The sequence below is a fragment of the Ranitomeya variabilis genome, chromosome 3 (assembly GCF_051348905.1).
Source record: "Ranitomeya variabilis isolate aRanVar5 chromosome 3, aRanVar5.hap1, whole genome shotgun sequence".
Lineage (NCBI taxonomy): Eukaryota > Metazoa > Chordata > Amphibia > Anura > Dendrobatidae > Ranitomeya > Ranitomeya variabilis.
In genome coordinates, this window is record NC_135234.1 from 616,025,029 (window position 1) to 616,044,254 (window position 19,226).

The following is a 19,226-nucleotide window of genomic DNA, read 5'->3' on the forward strand; positions in this document are numbered from 1 at the left end:
AATATGAATTACAGGAGCTCGCTTGCCCTGCTGCCAGTGTGCTTTCAGAAAGAGTTTTCAGTGCTGCTGGTTCAATACTGACTGAAAAAAGGACACACCTGGCTACCCAAAATGTAGATGATCTAACCTTCATTAAAATGAACCAATCATGGATTGCCAATTCTTTTGCCCCACCCTCCCCTGCTGACACGTAGCTTGGGTGATAAATGACTCGCTTTTGCCCTCCTGTTACTGACTTTGCCAATTCCTCCATTTGCAGCTGCATTTTTATACCTCCCTAAATGGGCTGACTCCCCCCACAGGACCGTGGTCACCACTTGGCGCAAGCACCCGTGCAAGTGCCGTTTGCCTGGCACCTGCAATCAGGCACAGCACGCATCTCTGATGTGATTGAAGCACACGGAATGTCTTTTTCCCATTTTGCCTCCTGAGGAACCACATCATGGGGGGGAAACGCGTAGAGGCAACTACTGAGCACAGATAAGTGTATCAGTGATTTTAAATTGTTTGTTGGTTATTCACCAATCATGTACTTATAAAAGTGGTTCCAAGCTGCACTTGGCTGTACTATATATGTAGTAATATCTGAATACACGATTTAGCATCTGTTATCTGTTTAGGCTGGAATGACAATTGCAATATACCTATACCTATGTGGATTTTGGGATGGGGTATTTAATTGTATAAAAGTATACTATATATATATAGCAAAAGTTAATATCTGCCTTTGGATATGATACCTATTCAAGCTGAAATACTACTGTAAACACACCTGCATCTCTGTACTTTTGGGGAGTGGGGCTATCATATTTTCCCTTCTGTGTTGATGATAGTGCCGCAATTAAGCCTATATAGCTGTGAATATCGTTATAATGCTTTGGCTTGGGCTTTAATGGTAGGGGGATATATGCTAATCACACTATCTTTGGGGTTCACTACTGTAGCCCCATAGGCACCACCCATTCAGAGTATCCCTATAACTACAGGGACTCGGCTAGGGCTAAGAAGGGACAGCCACCGAGGAGCGGGGGCGCCACTTTGCGATCAAGAGGGTGCCAACCTCCGCTGGCAGGCAGGGTGGTCTTGAATAGGGATTTTTGAGGGCGTTTAGTTATTAGAGTAGGTTCAGCACACAAGCTAAAAAATCTGAGGTTAAACTAAAACTCCCTCAGCTGTACATTTTGGTGAATTTCTATCTGGCATCGATTTGTTTATAATTTAATTTTTGGGGCCCTATTGTGTGGTATTTTTAGGATATTTACAGAGTATGGTATCTCTATATCACTTGAGGGATACATAGGGCTCTTTAGGGCGAGCCGTCGAGGAGCGGGGGCGCCACATTGCGTCCAAGAGGGTGCCAACCTCCGCAGACAGGCAGGGAGCACTTTAGGGACACGTAGAACCTATAATCTAATGCCGTGCTCCCATATATTGCCCTTGTACTATCGGGCCAGTCTTATATTGACCCACTCCCACCAAGAGGAGTTTGGGTGTTGTGTCGTTTTTAAGTCTTATATTTTTTAAATCAATAAAGATATTTGTATATATTAGTTTTTGGTTATACTTTTTGCGCCCACTCTACCTCTACTAAACAAAGCTGAGTTTGAATATACAGGCTTTCGGCCTCTATCAACAATATGAAACTGCATTTGGACTGGTTCTTGGTTTGGGCCTAGTGACGTCTGCTGCTGCCCCTTGGTTTCCTCAAAGAAACAAAGCTGAGTTTCAATATACAGGCTTTTGGCCTCTATCAACAATATGAAACTGCATTTGGCCTGGTTCTTGGTTTGGGCCTAGTGACGTCTGCTGCTGCCTCTTGGTTTCCTCAAAGAAACAAAGCTGAGTTTCAATCTACAGGCTTTCGGCCTCTATCAACAATATGAAACTGCATTTGGCCTGGTTCTTGGTTTGGGCCTAGTGACATCTGCTGCTGCCTCTTGGTTTCCTCAAAGAAACAAAGCTGAGTTTCAATCTACAGGCTTTCGGCCTCTATCAACAATATGAAACTGCATTTGGCCTGGTTCTTGGTTTGGGCCTAGTGACGTCTGCTGCTGCCTCTTGGTTTCCTCAAAGAAACAAAGCTGAGTTTCAATCTACAGGCTTTCGGCCTCTATCAACAATATGAAACTGCATTTGGCCTGGTTCTTGGTTTGGGCCTAGTGACGTCTGCTGCTGCCTCTTGGTTTCCTCAAAGAAACAAAGCTGAGTTTCAATCTACAGGCTTTCAGCCTCTATCAACAATATGAAACTGCATTTGGCCTGGTTCTTGGTTTGGGCCTAGTGACGTCTGCTGCTGCCTCTTGGTTTCCTCAAAGAAACAAAGCTGAGTTTCAATCTACAGGCTTTCGGCCTCTATCAACAATATGAAACTGCATTTGGCCTGGTTCTTGGTTTGGGCCTAGTGACGTCTGCTGCTGCCTCTTGGTTTCCTCAAAGAAACAAAGCTGAGTTTCAATCTACAGGCTTTCGGCCTCTATCAACAATATGAAACTGCATTTGGCCTGGTTCTTGGTCTGGGCCTAGTGATGTCTACTGCTGCCTCTTGGTTTCCTCAAAGAAACAAAGCTGAGTTTCAATCTACAGGCTTTCGGCCTGTATTTAGAATTTGAAACTGTATTTGCCCTACTAGTTTGGTTGGGCCCTACTAACAGTGTCTGCTGCTGCTTGTTGTTGTCCTCCACTGAACAAAGCAATGCTGCCTGTTTACTCCTGTTACCAATTTTTTTCTGCTTTTAGCCTCCTTTTTTATTTTGGGCCTATATCTGTGTTTCCTCCTCATCCTGCCTATTACCCAGCCACTGCTTGATGGGTCTGCTGGTACATTGACCCAGACCACTACATTCCCCTTGCACTCTACACAGCCAGAATCTGACCCTGCTGAAAGTCAGGTCCCCCTTCCCGCATACTATACCACCTTACACGGGGACAAAGAGGAAGGTGCATATGAAAGTGCAGGTTCCTTCATCAGGTGGGGGGGGCATACTCGTTGGCAACGTCACTGTCACAGGGCCCGTAATAGTACGCAAAAGTGTCACTGCCGGAGGGAGGTGCCCCCACCGTCAAACACAACGCCGTACTTTTAGGGGCCCTGTGCCAGTGCCAATGCGAACGAGTGGGCCCCCCTGCTTGCTCTGGATCACAGCACTTGCAAAGTTGAAATACTTACCTCTCCCTGCTCCACCGCCGTGACGTATTCCACATTTCCTGGGCCCAAGAAAAAATTGAGCCAGCCCTCCCCCCCCCCACAACTTTAACCAAATGACCCCCAATTTTCAAAACCTAACTATTATTATAAGGTTAATTAAGATTGACAAGCTTAAGTAACAATAATTGATATTTTTGACATTAAAATGGGCTCTGTAGGTGTTTTTCTGTCCTCCACTCACTGCCAACTTTTATTCCCCATTGACTTGCATTGGGTTTCGTGTTTCAGTCGGCCCCCGACTTTTCGCAATGATCGGCCGATTTCACCCGACCCGACTTTTGACAAAGTCGGGTTTCACGAAACCCGACTCGATCCTGAAAAAGTAAAAGTCGCTCAACCCTAGTCAGAACGCTTTTCTGTTTTCTTTGTAAGACACCAATCTTTAGGCTTTTGGGGTGATCTATACAAAGAGTCATAGTCGTTGTTCTCTAGGGAAAGCCCATCTGGTAAGGAAAAAGCATTCCAGAAGTTAAAGGACCTTTTTCAAATAGCACAGAACGGACAAGGAAGATGACCAAGATGGCTCTGGGAAGAGTTACTATACAGTTACGTCCATATGTATTTGGACAGAGACAACATTTTTCAAATTTTGGTTATAGACATTACAATGAATTTTAAACAAAACAATTCAGATGCAGTTGAAGTTCAGACTTTCAGCTTTCATTTGAGGGTATCCACATTAAAATTGGATGAAGGGTTTAGGAGTTTCAGCTCCTTAACATGTGCCACCCTGTTTTTAAAGGGACCAAAAGTAATTGGACAATTGACTCCAAGGCTATTTCATGGACAGGTGTGGGCAATCCCTTCGTTATGCCATTCTCAATTAAGCAGATAAAAGGCCTGGAGTTGAATTGAGGTGTGGTGCTTGCAATACCAAGTATTGAGTGCATTTACTGAACATACATTTCAGTAAGCCAACATTTCGGATTTTAAAATCATTTTTCAAGCTGGTGTTATAAAGTATTCTAATTTACTGAGATAATGACTTCTGGGTTTTCATTGCCTGTAAGCCATAATCATCAACATTAACAGAAATAAACACTTTAAATAGATCACTCTGTTTGTAATAAATCTATATAATATATGAGTCTCACTTTTTTGTTTTGATGAACTGAAATAAATTAACATTTTGATGATACTGTAATTTTGTTAGAAGCACCTGTAAGTAGTTTGTGCAAGTTGGGAATAAATGTGGATGGTGCTAGAAATGTGAGAAGTCAGGTGTGTCTTTATTGTAATCTCTGCAAATGAGTTACAACTGGAAGAAGTTGTCATGCCACTCTGAGCCAGATGGAAAAGACAGGAAGAGTTAGTGACTCCATGAGAAAGAACGTCAGCTGTATGTCACCATCTAAAGCTGTGTTGTAATCAGTTATCTGTTTTGCAGGACAAAAATATACCACTACATGACGGTAATACAGTGGCTTGTGAATGTATTCACCCCCTTGGCATTTTTCATGTTTTGCTAACTCACAACCTGGAATTTCACTGTTTTTTTTTGAGGGTTTGCATCAGTTTTTGTAAAGAACATGCCTACAACTGTGAACATTTGGTTTTCTGTTTATTGTGAAGCAAACAGCAAGTAGGCCAAAATAGAAAAATAAATGAAAACTTCAGTGCGCATAACTATTCACCCCCTAAAGTCAGAAATTTGTAGAGTCTCCTTTGCAGCAATTACAATTTCAAGTCGTTTTTGATAAGTCTATATGATCTTTCCACATCTTGCCTCTGGGTTAGATGGTTTCCTCTGGTAAACAGCAATCTTAAAATCTGAACACAGATTTTCAATCGGATTAAGGTCTGGGCTTTGACTAGGCCACATTTACACATTTCCCCTTAAGCTACGCAAATGTTGCCTTAGCAGTATTCTTTGTGTCATTGTCTTGTTTGAAGTTGGTCCTCTGTTCCAGTCTCAAATCACCGACAGACTGAAACAGTTTTTTCCCAAGAATATCCATTTTTTCTTGTCAAAGCTGCCAAAAAACATCCCCACAGCATGATGCTGCCACCATCATGTTTCACTGTGGGGATGGTGTTCTTGGGCTGATGGCTGGGTTGGTTTGATGCCAGGCAGAGTGTTTACCTTTGTTGGCCAGAAAGTTCAGTTTTAGTCTCATCTGACCACAGCACCTTCCTCCTTACATTTGGAGAGTCTCACACATGTCTTTTGACAAAGTCAAAATGAGCCTTACAATTTTTGTGTGTGATAAATGTAGCGTCTCCATTTTTCCTGATCTGGGGCTGGGTGAGAAGTTTTTTTGCACTTGGATCTGATGCTTTTATTGATATCATTTTGGTGTAGATACAAACTTTTGATCTCCCGTTATTGTATTTTATTGCAATGTAACGGCGATAAAAAAAAGTAATTCTGGCGTTTTTAATGTTTTTCTCATTATGCAATTTATTGATTGGGTTAATTTTTTTTTATATAGTTAAATCAGGCGATTCTGAACTCAGCGATACCAAATATGTGTATATTTGATTTTTTTTGCTGCTTTATTTTGAATGGGGTGAAGGGGGGTGATTTGAACTTTTAGATTTTTTTAACGTTTTTAATATATTCTTTACTTTTTGTATGCTTCAATAGTCTCCATGGGAGACTAGAATCTGCAATACTTTGATCGCCTCTGCTACACACAGGCGATGATGAGATCACCTGTGTATAGCAGAAATGTTCACTTGCTATGAGCGCCGACCACGTGGCGGCCGCTCATAGCAGTCTGCCAATGACAATCATAGAGGTCTGCTGCAGACCTCTCTTTGTCATGCTGACCCATTGGTGATACGTGATTATATGATGGGGTCACCGATGGGTGGGATTAGCCACACGCTTCCGGTAAGCATGAGTTAAATGCCGCTGACAGAGACAATTCTCTATACTCCTTTTAGATCTGTCCTCTGCATACAAATTCTCTCTTTCCTTGACATCAAAGACCTCACCCTCTGCTGGATCTCATACCTTTTTAAGCACACATTTAGTGTGTTCAACTCCCACATAGCCTCATCATCTTGTCCTCTCTTGGTGTCCTAGGACTAATACTCTAATCAATCTATACCTTTGGCCTGGTACAGCTCATAAAGTCCCATAGCTTCATTACTATCTATATGCTGATGACACTCATATCTACCTCTCTGGTAGCCATATCCTCCTTCTTCTCCTTCTCCTTTCCTAAAAACTAAATGTGGATGAAACTGAACTCATCATCTTTCCTCCATCTCACTAATCTATCTATCTATCTATCTTCCCATCCTCCTAATTCTCTTCTATCTATCACAATTAATGATACCATGCTTTCCACGGTACTGGAAGAATGCTGCATCGGAGTGACTGTCAACTCTGCCCTGTCCTTGAAACCACACGTCCAATCTCTTATTACCTCCTGTCATCTCCAACTCAAAAATATTTCCAGAATCCATCCTTTCCTCAACCTAGGATCTACTAAAATTTTAGTCCATTCCCTCATCATTACCAGTCTTGACTACTGCAAAATCCTCCCCTGTGTCCTCCCTTCTAACACTCTCACGCTTCTGCAGTCCGTCATTAACTTTGCTGCCTAACTAATCCACCTCTTTCCTTGCTACTACTCTGCTTCTCCCTTCTGGAAATCCCTTTGATGGCTTCCAATTCCCCAATTTATCTAGTTCAAAGTACTAACAGTGACCTATAAAGCTGTCCATAATCTCTCCCCTCTGCATATTTCCAAACTAATCTCCCAATATGTTCCAAAACACAATCTCTATTCCTCCTCCTCCTAAGACCTCCTACTCTCCTCCACATTCATATGTTCCTCACTCAATCACCTCCTAGACTTCTCCCAGGTATCCCCAATCCTCTGGAATTTTGTGCTGCAACACATCTGATTAGCCACCACAATCAGAACTTTCAGACTGAACTTGAAAACATCTCTTGAACAAAGCTAACAGCCTGCAATGACCCACCTCACTACCACCGAAGCTTCCGTCACCCCATAATCTACTGTCTCCGTTTCCATTAGCCTGTAGAATGTAAGCCCACAAGAAAGGGCCTTCTTCTTTCTGTACTAGTCTGTTATTGTTAGTTTGTTCACTGTTTAAGGTGCCTGAGAGGTGTAGTCGTGTCCCAGTTATGATGTGCTGCTTTGCGCGGGTGCATCACACTTACTTGTGGGCTCTAGGCATCCACTGGTTCCAAGCTTCCACTTTCTGGAAATGCAGCACACAATCCAGGGGACACCGAATGCTTCATAAGAGGTGAATGTTTACTGAACATTTTACAGTTATTTACAGTAAAGCATGTGGGATAGGGCACAACAGGTTGCAGTCTTTCCCACAGATACTGTATGCAACTTCAGCCTTAACACTCGTTCTGGGTAGACCATCTCTTTTCCTACTGACTCCACTGACACAGGAAATTCCGCTCCACCAAAGGCAGTGTACCTGAATTCTATTACCTTTCGCCTCAGAGAGTCTGTGTCCACGTTTCCTTGCAGTCCTACAGGCTTGACGTGTCCCTGACGCTCACCTTCAGGTTCCAGGACCGAGATACAGGTCTGCATGGGATTTGTTAGATGGCAATCCACTGCCCCAAGTAATAGGCTCATGTTGTCCCTAGCAGCCAACTGCACTTTTTCCACTGTAATCACTTCACTATACTTTCTCAATTGAACTCCACTTCCTGTTCTTGACACTAACCCTCTAGTTCTCCTCCCCAATCTGGGCTGGCCATTATAGCTAACCCTTTCTAGGCCATACTGCAGCCCCAGGAGGTTTGCTTTCAGATAAAAAACATTACTTGTAAAATACATTTAACCACTCGGAGTGCTAGAGAATAAAGCACTGTCTTCTTCACCACTCCTACAACTTTAATTTATATTTGTATCTTGTATGTAACCCCTTCTCATGTACAGCACCATAGAATGAATGGTGCTCTAAAATATATAATAATAATAATAATAATAATAATAATAACAGTAATAATTAAAATAAATGGCTGCAATCATGCACTCATGCGGTTCAGACAGCATGAATCTAATGACAGGCTTCCTTTAACTGTTTGGTTCTACATCTCTTTCTGATTTTGGCATACAAGATTTTCATTGCATACAAGCAACTGAACCATTTATCTTGTATTCTACTTTGTCATAATGCAGACAGACAGACAATTACCACTGAAGTCATCTCAAAATACAAAATGCAAATATTTATTGTCTCTTAGCTCTCTTTCTTTTCAATATGATTTGTCTTCTTAATGTTTTCAAACTATATGTAATACTAAAAATTAAATATATGGTGTTATAAGCAACATTTACATGATCCAAATCCAGACAATAAGCAAAGTAATATTACCAACATTACTGTACAGATATGCATTCATGTTGTATGACTAATTAGATAAATGATCAGTATAAATAATTGACATTGCCGACAGTATGGAGCAGTGTGTATACAACAATACATATCAATATTCGATTATTCAAGATCTCGGGTCAGGGTCTAAAATTATAAATAGCATCATTGACAAACGTATTAAAACATTTACTAAGCATTTATAAGCAAAATAAAACAGTATTCTGCTGCAAAGAGAAGTTCATGGCATGCATCTATTTTTCTTCTGTTTCAGACATTTTTAAGTTTACATTTTACAACAGTTTCGAACAGAATCTAAAAAAAAAGAATGACCAAGGGGCACCTTCAAATATTCCTTTTGTTTGTTAACAATTAGAGCCTTTTTTTTGGCATAAATTATTGTGGCATAAGAACAGTTTCACAAGTCCAACATTTACAATCTGTGTGTGGACGATGATATCCCAATCTGCACTGGGTTTTTCTCACCCAAACTAAACTGCCTCATTTATGCTTAGGAGGCTGCTGCACTCTGGACAGGAGACCCGTAGCAGATCCAGAGTTCATAAGGACCACAAAATACTGCCATTTAAATGCAGCCCAAGAAAGAGAAAACTGTCTAACAAGCCTTACATATCACATAAAATGTATTGCATAATTATGATAGTTATGGCACAATTTACATAATTCCCCATTAGTCTTCAATAAGGAATGCTACATATGTTGGTGACAAAAAACCTTTATGTCCTATGTTCAATTAGATTGATTTGAAATAAGGGAAAAATAACGTGAAAATGGAAAAATTAATATGACAAAGGTTTACAAATTAGAACAAGGAAAACCAGAATCAAATCACAGGACATTAAATTATAGAACTGTCTTCCTCCTAAAATGATGTGAAAAATATGGATAATAATAATAATAAATGTAAAGTCTTTAAATGCAAATAAATACAACCACGATGATATTAAACAAACAATTAGAGCTGAATTTATCCTTTGGCGCAACTCATCATGATATTTCACTCTGTTATCTGCAGCTTTATATTTAACATGTCACTATTCTTTAATTATTTGGATGTGTCGTCTAGACCCTATTTTACTGCTATAGTCTGAAGACAGCATCTTTAACACTGCGTGATCTACTGCTTATAAATCTTCTCTACATTTCTGATAGAGGTGGATCAGAATGATGCACCTCTTATGACATCCATTTGACCTGATAGGGCATTTAGAAAGGAATTATAGAGTTTCCTACTGTAATGCAGTTATCAAGGTAACATCCCAAATTATTATGACAAATTAATCGCAATTTCATCAGGACAATTATAATATTGGTTAATAAGTAGTGTTGAGCATTCCGATACCGCAAGTATCGGGTATCGGCCGATACTTGCGGGTATCGGAATTCCGATACCGAGATCCGATACTTTTGTGGTATCGGGAATCGGTATCGGGATTAATATCAATGTGTAAAATAAAGAATTAAAATAAAAAATAGGGATATACTCACCGTTCCGGAGGCTCCTGGACTTTACCGCCGTAACCGGGAGCCGTTGTACCTATGAATGCGCGCTTGAAGGGCCTTAGATGAGGTCACTGCGCTCTGATTGGTCCGTAGCGGTCGCGTGACCGCTACGCGACCAATCACAAAGCAGTGACGTCACCTAAGGTCTTTCAAGCGCTTGAAATACCTTAGAAGACGTCCGCAGCTTCTGATTGGTCGCGTAGCGGTCGCGTGACCGCTACACGACCAATCACAAAGCAGTGACGTCTTCTAAGGTATTTCAAGCGCTTGAAAGACCTTAGGTGACGTCACTGCTTTGTGATTGGTCGCGTAGCGGTCACGCGACCGCTACGGACCAATCAAAGCGCAGTGACCTCATCTAAGGCCCTTCAAGCGCGCATTCTTAGGTACAACGGCTCCCGGTTACGGCGGTAAAGTCCAGGCTGCGTCGGAGGGTGAGTATATCCCTATTTTTTATTTTAATTCTTTCTTTTACACATTGATATGGATCCCAGGGCCTGAAGGAGAGTTTCCTCTCCTTCAGACCCTGGGAACCATACAGGATACCGTCCGATACTTGGTGTCCCATTGACTTGTATTGGTATCGGGTATCGGTATCGGATTAGATCCGATACTCTGCCGGTATCGGCCGATACTTTCCGATACCGATACTTTCAAGTATCGGACGGTATCGCTCAACACTATTAATAAGCAAATAACCTTTTCACAGAGCAAGATATTAGGGTCTCTGGTGTTCTCTGTAGGTTCTAGTCATTTATTGGAAATAACAATCCATAAAACAATACTGACCATTTAAAGAGTCTTATACTTTTTCAGGGTTTCATCTTGCAAAAGGTGCTCTAATCAGGCTCTTTCCATCTGCCTAAATAATGAAACTTCATATAGATAAGTGGTGCACTTGTAAGATTGTATTAAAATATTATTTTATAAAATATGCAATAATGTCCATTACAGCAGAATGACATCATATAGTATAGACAAAGAATCACCCATGTGTATATCCAAGGAAGTTTCCATATCCCACAAGTTTGTAGAGACTCTGAAGAAAGTATAAGCTACCTATGCTGTAGCAACGTTTCGGGACTCACCCTTTTCTCATGTTTCTGTAATGGACATTATTGAATATTTTATAAAGAAACATTTGAATACAATCCTACAAGTGCACTTTTTAAAGGGCTTTGCCATTTGACTTATCTTAGGATATAAAGTTGAAAGAGAATTTCAATACATCTGTTTAGGCCTTTCGACCCCCATCAGTGGAAAGTAGGAGGACTTTTGGCTGGGTGAGAGGTCATATTTAATTTCACAGGCTAACATTGCATGGCCCATAAGTTTCCTTATTATAGATTGGCCCTCTCACACAATATTGGGTAGTATAACCTTCATTCTCCTAAACTGATATGACTTAACAGCAATTATACAAATGAACATAAAGAAAGAGTTATAAAAAATGGAATGCTATTGAGGAAGTCTAAGCGAAAAAAAAACCTTTAGACCAGTGTTGAGATTTATAGCAATAAATCCAGGTAAACCTATATGGACATCAGAAATATACAGTACATATGGAAACATACAAATATCTTCACATGGCATCCTACTGTCAATAGCTCTGTATGAATCAAAAAGTTTTCACAGAAACTAAATCTAAATACATTGAAAAGCAATATTGCTTATACATTTCTCTCCGAACAACCTTTTCATATGTACAAGCACTAGAAAGCCAAGGGAGGGTAAAAAGCCCATTAGTTTGGATTTCCATACACAGATGTCCGGTAAATTACATTTCAGGTTGAGTAGCACAAAGTTTGCTTGCAGTTATTGCTATTCCAATGGCCAGACTTCCATTATCTGCAAAGAGCTGAGCCGCTGAGGCATTAAGCACAAGGCAATCACCATCTGTAATTATAGAGTCAACACAGTCTAAGACTGAGCGGGGACTGGATTCCCATGTCAGTCTTCGACGATTCCTGTTTAGCTCCAGTTTATAGTTGAAATTCTCAGCTTGTGCTGGTGTGCCAATCAGCATCATCGTAGCAAAAAATTGCGGATATCCCTCATATTTTTCTTGCTTTCTGAGCACAAGCAAAAAGTGATGGCCCAAACAAGAATGTGCAATTATCCAGTCTACCGGGGCTGGCAGGTGCATGTCAGTAGCGAGAAAGACAATTTCTGTTCCATGTAGTATGTTTATTGTATGAGTTTGTGTTAAATGAGCAACGACCACCTCTAAGTGACCTTCCCATTTACAGGCGTACAAAGGGCAAGAGCATGAAGTCAGCTGTGGGTCGTGGACCGTTTCATGGCAATGATGATGCCTGATTTGTGGAGCGGAAGCTTCAGGGACTGAGCATCTGTTTGAAGCATTCTGAAAGAAAAAGAAATTACTGTAGAAAATAGGCAATAACACTCAACATTTATGGAATCCCTGAGCGCAGAAGCAGTCAGACATAAAACAGGAAACAAATGATAATTAGTGCATAGCGTAAAATGGGGAAAGGCAGGGGCTACATGAACACGAGCTCCTGGAGAACGCAGTGGGTGCAGTAAACTTCATGTGGTGTAATAAAGTTCCTGCTAATACTTGTCAAGCTGGAGGAGACTTTTTATTTTAGTTGCATCTGTATTTATTTGGGAAACAAATGATCCACATCCATAGTAGTTAATTCAAAAGCACGCAAGTATTACCCAGTAACAACGTACAATGCTCATGTAAGACTTTACTCAGTGTGTTTAGGTCATCTACTCTCTTGTCGTCTAGTCTCTTGGATATTTTATATTTTTTTTAATAAAAAGTGGTAATAATGAATCCTAATCTAAAGGAAATACATATGTTGAAATACTTTACCTTAATAGAGAAAACACACCACTGAGATATCTCAGCATAAAAAAGTGTAATTTAAAGGGAACCTGTCACCCCCAAAATCGAAGGTGAGCTAAGCCCACCAGCATCAGGGGCTTATCTACAGCATTCTCTAATGCTGTAGATAAGCCCCCAATGTATCCTAAAAGATGAGAAAAACAGGTTAGTTTATACTCACCCAGGGGCGGTCCCGGTACGATAGGCATCACGGTCCGGTTCGAGGCCTCCTATCTTCATCAGATGACGTCCTCTTCTTGTCTTCACGCTGCGGCTCCAGCGCAGGTGTACTTTGTCTGCCCTCAACAGGGCAGACAAAGTACGCCTGCGCCGGAGCCGCAGCGTGAAGACAAGAGGACGTCATCTGATGAAGAAAGGAGGCGCCAGACCGGACCGTGACACCCATCGGACCGAACCGGGACCAGAATGCTGTAGATAAGCCCCTGATGCTGGTGGGCTTAGCACAGCTTCGATTTTGGGGGTGAAAGGTTCCCTTTAACATCAGTCAATAACTAATGCAATGTTAAACAAATTTCATCATCTTCTATCTTCAGGAGATCACTGCATCCCTGCCTCTGGGCTTCTTGCTTGTTGGGGTTGGTGCTCACTTGAAGACTGGCAGCTCAAACCATTGGTATGTTGCCACTGCTGGTCCATGCTGTAAGCAGAGGTAACATTGCCTCTACAACATTGGAGGTGTTCAGAGGGACTGAAGCTAGTCGAATCCAGAGCTGTTCATAGCAGCACTTGCAAGCTCTAAAGAAAAGAGCGTGCAAGTGTGCACTCCTTACCTAGGTAACCAGCCACCTCTGATAGACTGCAGGGGTGGTGGTAACCTAGCAATGAGCTCTGCAGAATACAATTAAAAACCTCTTCAGTATTGACAATGCAGATTATGTTTAATAAGAGGTAATTTGCAGTTGCCTGTTTTTACAAATACTTTGTCTTAATTTTGTTAACTAGATAAAATTGCAAATCATTTAAGTTATCTAATCCTTTGAAGTGAGATAACCATCTATTACAAGTTATCAAGATGGTTGGTTATTTGTCAGATTAAATGTTGCTACATCTGTAGGAAAATAATCAGAAGAAATATACTTGAATATTCCCATCCAATTTGCCATAGGATACAGAACCATTTTTTACAAGAAGCAAGAAGTTAGAATCATTCAGTCCAGGTCCATTATCTACAAGTTAGTACTCTGTCTGCTGCAGTGTTTTGCTTCAGTGTGACATTGTGTTCCTCAATAAGCAGTGTAAGGCTGCATATGCATAAATATAATCAATTTGACACCGTAAACAATGGATTCATGCAAAATGGATATACAATGATTGGAAGTGACAAAAATGTAATTTAATGGAGGTTAGCTGAGTCTGATCCACAAACCTGCACAAGAATGGGACATGCATTAATTTTTTTAAGATTGAGAAAGCAGGTCTGGAAAAAACTCAATGTGTAAATGCCCCCATCGACTTGTATGGGTCCATGTGCAAATAAGCCTGATATATGCAAAAATTACCTATTGTTTAAATCAGGTTTTTCCGTTAAACATATTTTTTCTTTACATGTGACAATTTGTATTTTTTGTTAAAAATCTCACAATTTTCAGACTGGCCACTGTGGATTTTTCAGACTTAACTTCACATTGTTTCAGGAAATCTAGAAAATTTTAGTCTAGAAAAAAGACGACTGAGGGGCGATCTAATAACCATGTATAAGTATATAAGGGGACAATACAAATATCTCGCTGAGGATCTGTTTATGCCAAGGAAGGTGACGGGCACAAGGGGGCATTCTTTGCGTCTGGAGGAGAGAAGGTTTTTCCACCAAAATAGAAGAGGATTCTTTACTGTTAGGGCAGTGAGAATCTGGAATTGCTTGCCTGAGGAGGTGGTGATGGCGAACTCAGTTGAGGGGTTCAAGAGAGGCCTGGATGTCTTCCTGGAGCAGAACAATATTGTATCATACAATTATTAGGACGTAGATCTGGGGATTTATTATGATGGAATATAGGCTGAACTGGATGGACAAATGTCTTTTTTCGGCCTTACTATGTAACTATGTAACTATGTAACTATGAAATAACACGTGTACATAGCCACAATGGTTGGATATTGAGGTTCCTATCTTTGTGTTGAAGTGTCAAATATGTTACATAGTTACATAGTTATTAAGGTTGAAGAAAGATTTTAAGTCCATCTAGTTCAACCCATAGCCTAACCTAACATGCCCTAACATGTTGATCCAGAGGAAGGCAAAAAAAAAAATGTGGCAAAGAGTAAGCTCCACCTTGGGAGCAAAGATCAATTTTAAATCACTTTGTGATGATCCATGTACCTTTACTATTAACTAAAGTTGTTATTTGTTAGCCTTAATGATATGACATTGGTGCTTTGGTCATGGCTTCTTTTGCCAGATATTGTGTAATATTATCTTTTTTCTGCCCTGTTATGCAGATTGTGGTGATACCTCAGTACATGTATTTGGATATTGATTTATGTGATGAGCATTATGCACTTTATTAATGAGCAGTATTGTCCCTATTTTTCATGCCTGGGATCTCCCCATATGTTCGCATGTTATGTGCCCATCTTTGCTTTCCGTAGTTCTCATTGCTGGCCGCTTGTTCTTTCTTAAACTGTTTTTTGACAAAATTGTTTTTTCACTTGATATGTGGTTTGTTTGAAATTTTTCTGATAATAAAGATATTTTGTAATTTTACAAGATACTGTCTAAAATTATTTACTTATAGGCAAACCCCTCTTTGTACTATATTTACATTATTAATACGGGTCAAAAAAAGCTCTTTAAGTTTCTTATGTATTTCATGTGGTATTTTTGAGAGGATCCTCCCCTTTCTCCCCCTTTTGGGAATATGTATTATGTATTTCGTTGGTTCCGGAATGTAATCACATCTACAATGTGGCATGCACCTCCATGTGCTGTGCCAAAAATGCTAGTTCAGTCACCAACTAGAGTAGCATTTTTCGTATAGAAAACGCTGGCTCCTCCTCAGCTCTGCCCATATTGGCTGGTTCAAAGTGATGTGAAAATTCCAAAAGTCCACGTTGTGGAAAAATTTTGCAACTTTTCAAATCCTTTATGACACTTTTTTGGCATAAAAACTTTGATGAATCGGCCACTTTGTGCATTTCAGGTATTTATTACGGTGCCAGTTTTGCTTTGCTCTTGTACAGATTTTAGTTTGTTTCTTTGATGCTCCAGTGTTTTTTTTTCACCTATTTATTCCTAGTTTTACCTAGGGTAACTGCACTACAGCTGTTTTATCATTGACATGCTGTATTTTGGCATGCAGGTTACAATTCCAAGCATCAACAAGTCAAATTAACTTGCATCTCCTTATAATTACAAACTTAATTATATATGTAATTATTGTAATTTCAGAGTTGAAATTTAATGTTCATTCAGTAATAGAGCAATCTGAAATTTTTACCATGCCCTGAACAGACCTTGCAGGCTACATAGGTACGATACGTAGCCGCTGCTGCCATGCTCAATATCCCTCACAGCACTGGGTATGGGTAAGCTGCATCAACAAAACAAACCTTCGATCTCACAGGCACATAGGAGATGTTTGAGCAAAGGCTTGTTGGTATAATTTCTAGCTAAAACAGTTTTGTTTTTGGCTTGAAATTTATTTTAAGATGTTGTTTAACTGTTTCCTTCCGAATTTTGGCTGTTAGTTCAGAATGCACAGTATGCACCACAAACGCACCCACTGCAGTTGCCATGGGGAATCATGAGAGGACTGATATAAAGGATATCACACTCTTCTCTTATTAATATAAAATTGGGGCACTGGGCAACAAGCAAAGTTGGTTAGTTCTTTTCGACAGTTTTTTACATTAAAATACAGGATCCATGCAATGCCAAATAATACATCCATTTTTTGCCCAATTATTATCACCCTACAATGCCTAAATAATACAGTATCTATATGGTATTATCATATATAGCTCACATTATATTACCATATATTTTCCACCTAATATTGTCATTCAAAGCTCAAATAGACTTGCTATTCAGTGTCCTGAAAATAGCTCAATAAAAGATCTAAGTAAAACCCCTATACCATGTCGACATAATACTGCATATACAGGTCACATTATACCAGTATAGAGTGCCAAAGTAATACTGACATATATACCGTACACGATGCTTAATGCAACCATACAGCATCCAAATAATTGTCCCCTAAAAATTCACATAATACTGTAATAACATTCCTAAATAATACCACAATACACTGCTCAAATACATTGCGTAGTCTAGCGTTATTTCTAAACCAGAGTAGTAGCATTCTTGGTGGCTTAGGCCACGGGAGGGATAATGGAATAAACATTGTTTTTATATACACAGATTATTCTAGCAATAGAGGGTGCCAGGTAACTTTTGAGCTTCTTGAAAACGTACTCCCACTGTAACAGTCCACCTGTATTATCATGTATTTATTCCAAATAAAACCCCAGTTTTTAGTTTCTTGAGTAAACCCCTTTTCTACATGCATGTGAGTGTCGAATTCAGTATTCTTTATTCTTCCCATTAAAGAGTAAAAAGAATAAAGTGACTTCTTCCACAATACCGTATTTCACACTTTATTAAAAAGCACAGATAAACACACACAGCCTGGAAGAGTTTCCAATGCATTCCCTAGATAAGAGTAACTTATAATTATTCTTTGCCTGCTTGGTGGGCATTGACAATATGATTAATTTAACATCCTTTGGTAAACAATGTAGTGCCTGCAAACCACCAGGGATATTTTCATCTCTGAAATTTTAATAATGTCACAAGATGAATGCCAGTACTCACATCTAATATACTTACTGTAATTACTTCCACTAACCAAACTCTTAATGCAACATTAGCAATTACACTAATTAAAAATAATGAACTTTTCTTTGCATTCTACTAAACCCTTAGCATGAGTCAAGGTACTTAAGCTCTCTATGACTATAAATGTTTCTATTAGGGAGCCAATTTTGAAATACCCTCTAAAGTGAATATGACAATTAGAATTGGAAATGTTAACATTAATACATTAGTTGTCAGAAAAATGAAGATAATTCAAAATTTACATTTACTGAACCATTAAATCTAGTAATTGCTTTAGCATAATTCATTAACCTTTAACAGAGAAGCTAATAGCAAATGATGGGAAGGTAAGACTTATTTATCATGAAAGCATATAACACATAAATAACTACGGGAGTGTATCACTAATATAGTTGCTATATACCTAACTCTAGTGCTTGGTACTAGTGACCATCCATAAAAATCCATTGTAAATGCAATTGCCCCTTTAGCTTTTGCTTTACTGTTTAAAATAAATGACTAATGTAATAACTTACACTGTTTGAAACCTATGAGACAAAAAGCAGCTGCCATATAGCTACCAATCAAGCATTATTAGCTCTTTTTGAGTTGGGTACTCCTCTCTTTTTCAGTTCTCCTTGGCATTAAATTAACTTCATACAGCCCGATTTTGATTTCTCTAATTGTGTAAATATATGCTAGAGTGAATAATAGAGATACAAGATCTATAGGAGGACTACCTCGGACAGACGGTGCTAGCCACTCTGGCTGTTCCCAGAGGAACCTTGACTTTTGCTCTTTAATCTCTGTATTGAGATCTGGTCTTACAAAGGGGTCTACTGGATTGCTTCCTTGGAAGGGCTATTGGCAGGGGGAGTGAACGAGATGCCAGAGAAGACAAGGTAGCCAGGTCAGAACCAAGAGGGCAGTCACGGCATAAGATTGGTAAGGAAACAAGTTGCAGAGAGGCAACAGGAATTCAAACAAGCAAGCAGGAACAGATAGCACAGGGATAAAACCAAAGAAGAACTTTAGCTGGCAGAGTCAGAGGTACAGGGGTTTATATGGGAGGCAGTCCAATCCATGGCTCAAACAAAGGATCTTGGATTAACCCCATAACTCTCTGACTGAACAGCACCAAAACAACCAGGAACAACGCTGTCACTGCCCTGCATCACCTGCAACAAAGGTGTGGCACCTTCTAGTGGAAAAAGAAAAGTCAAGTACTGATCTGGATGATACAAAAAATAAAGTTTGAGTTAGCTAGATTTGCCCAATTTTCCCAGTAAAGTAAATTCATGGCTTATGAATTCACTTTTAAATTGGAAAAATTACAAAACCATTGATTGCCCTGAAAAATGTGTATGACACTGTTCACTTTTCCTCATACACTAATCCTCTTCACTGCTGAGCTGTCAAACATGCGCTCTTTAAGTTGCATTTGCATGTTGCGGCTGCATTGTGGTTTTTTTGCTGTA

At 39.8% G+C, this 19,226-nt stretch overlaps 1 protein-coding gene across 1 annotated transcript in view; it reads right to left on the reverse strand.

The window, feature by feature from the left end:
- Positions 1-10,609: 10,609 nt before the first annotated feature.
- SIAH3 (siah E3 ubiquitin protein ligase family member 3) overlaps positions 10,610-19,226 on the reverse strand; it is a 172,563-nt gene continuing 163,946 nt past the window's right edge. Inside the window, exon 4 of the mRNA XM_077299235.1 lies at positions 10,610-12,419. Within this exon, the coding sequence (XP_077155350.1) occupies positions 11,832-12,419 (588 nt within the window). The 3' untranslated portion in view covers positions 10,610-11,831. The remainder of the gene's footprint in view (positions 12,420-19,226) is intronic.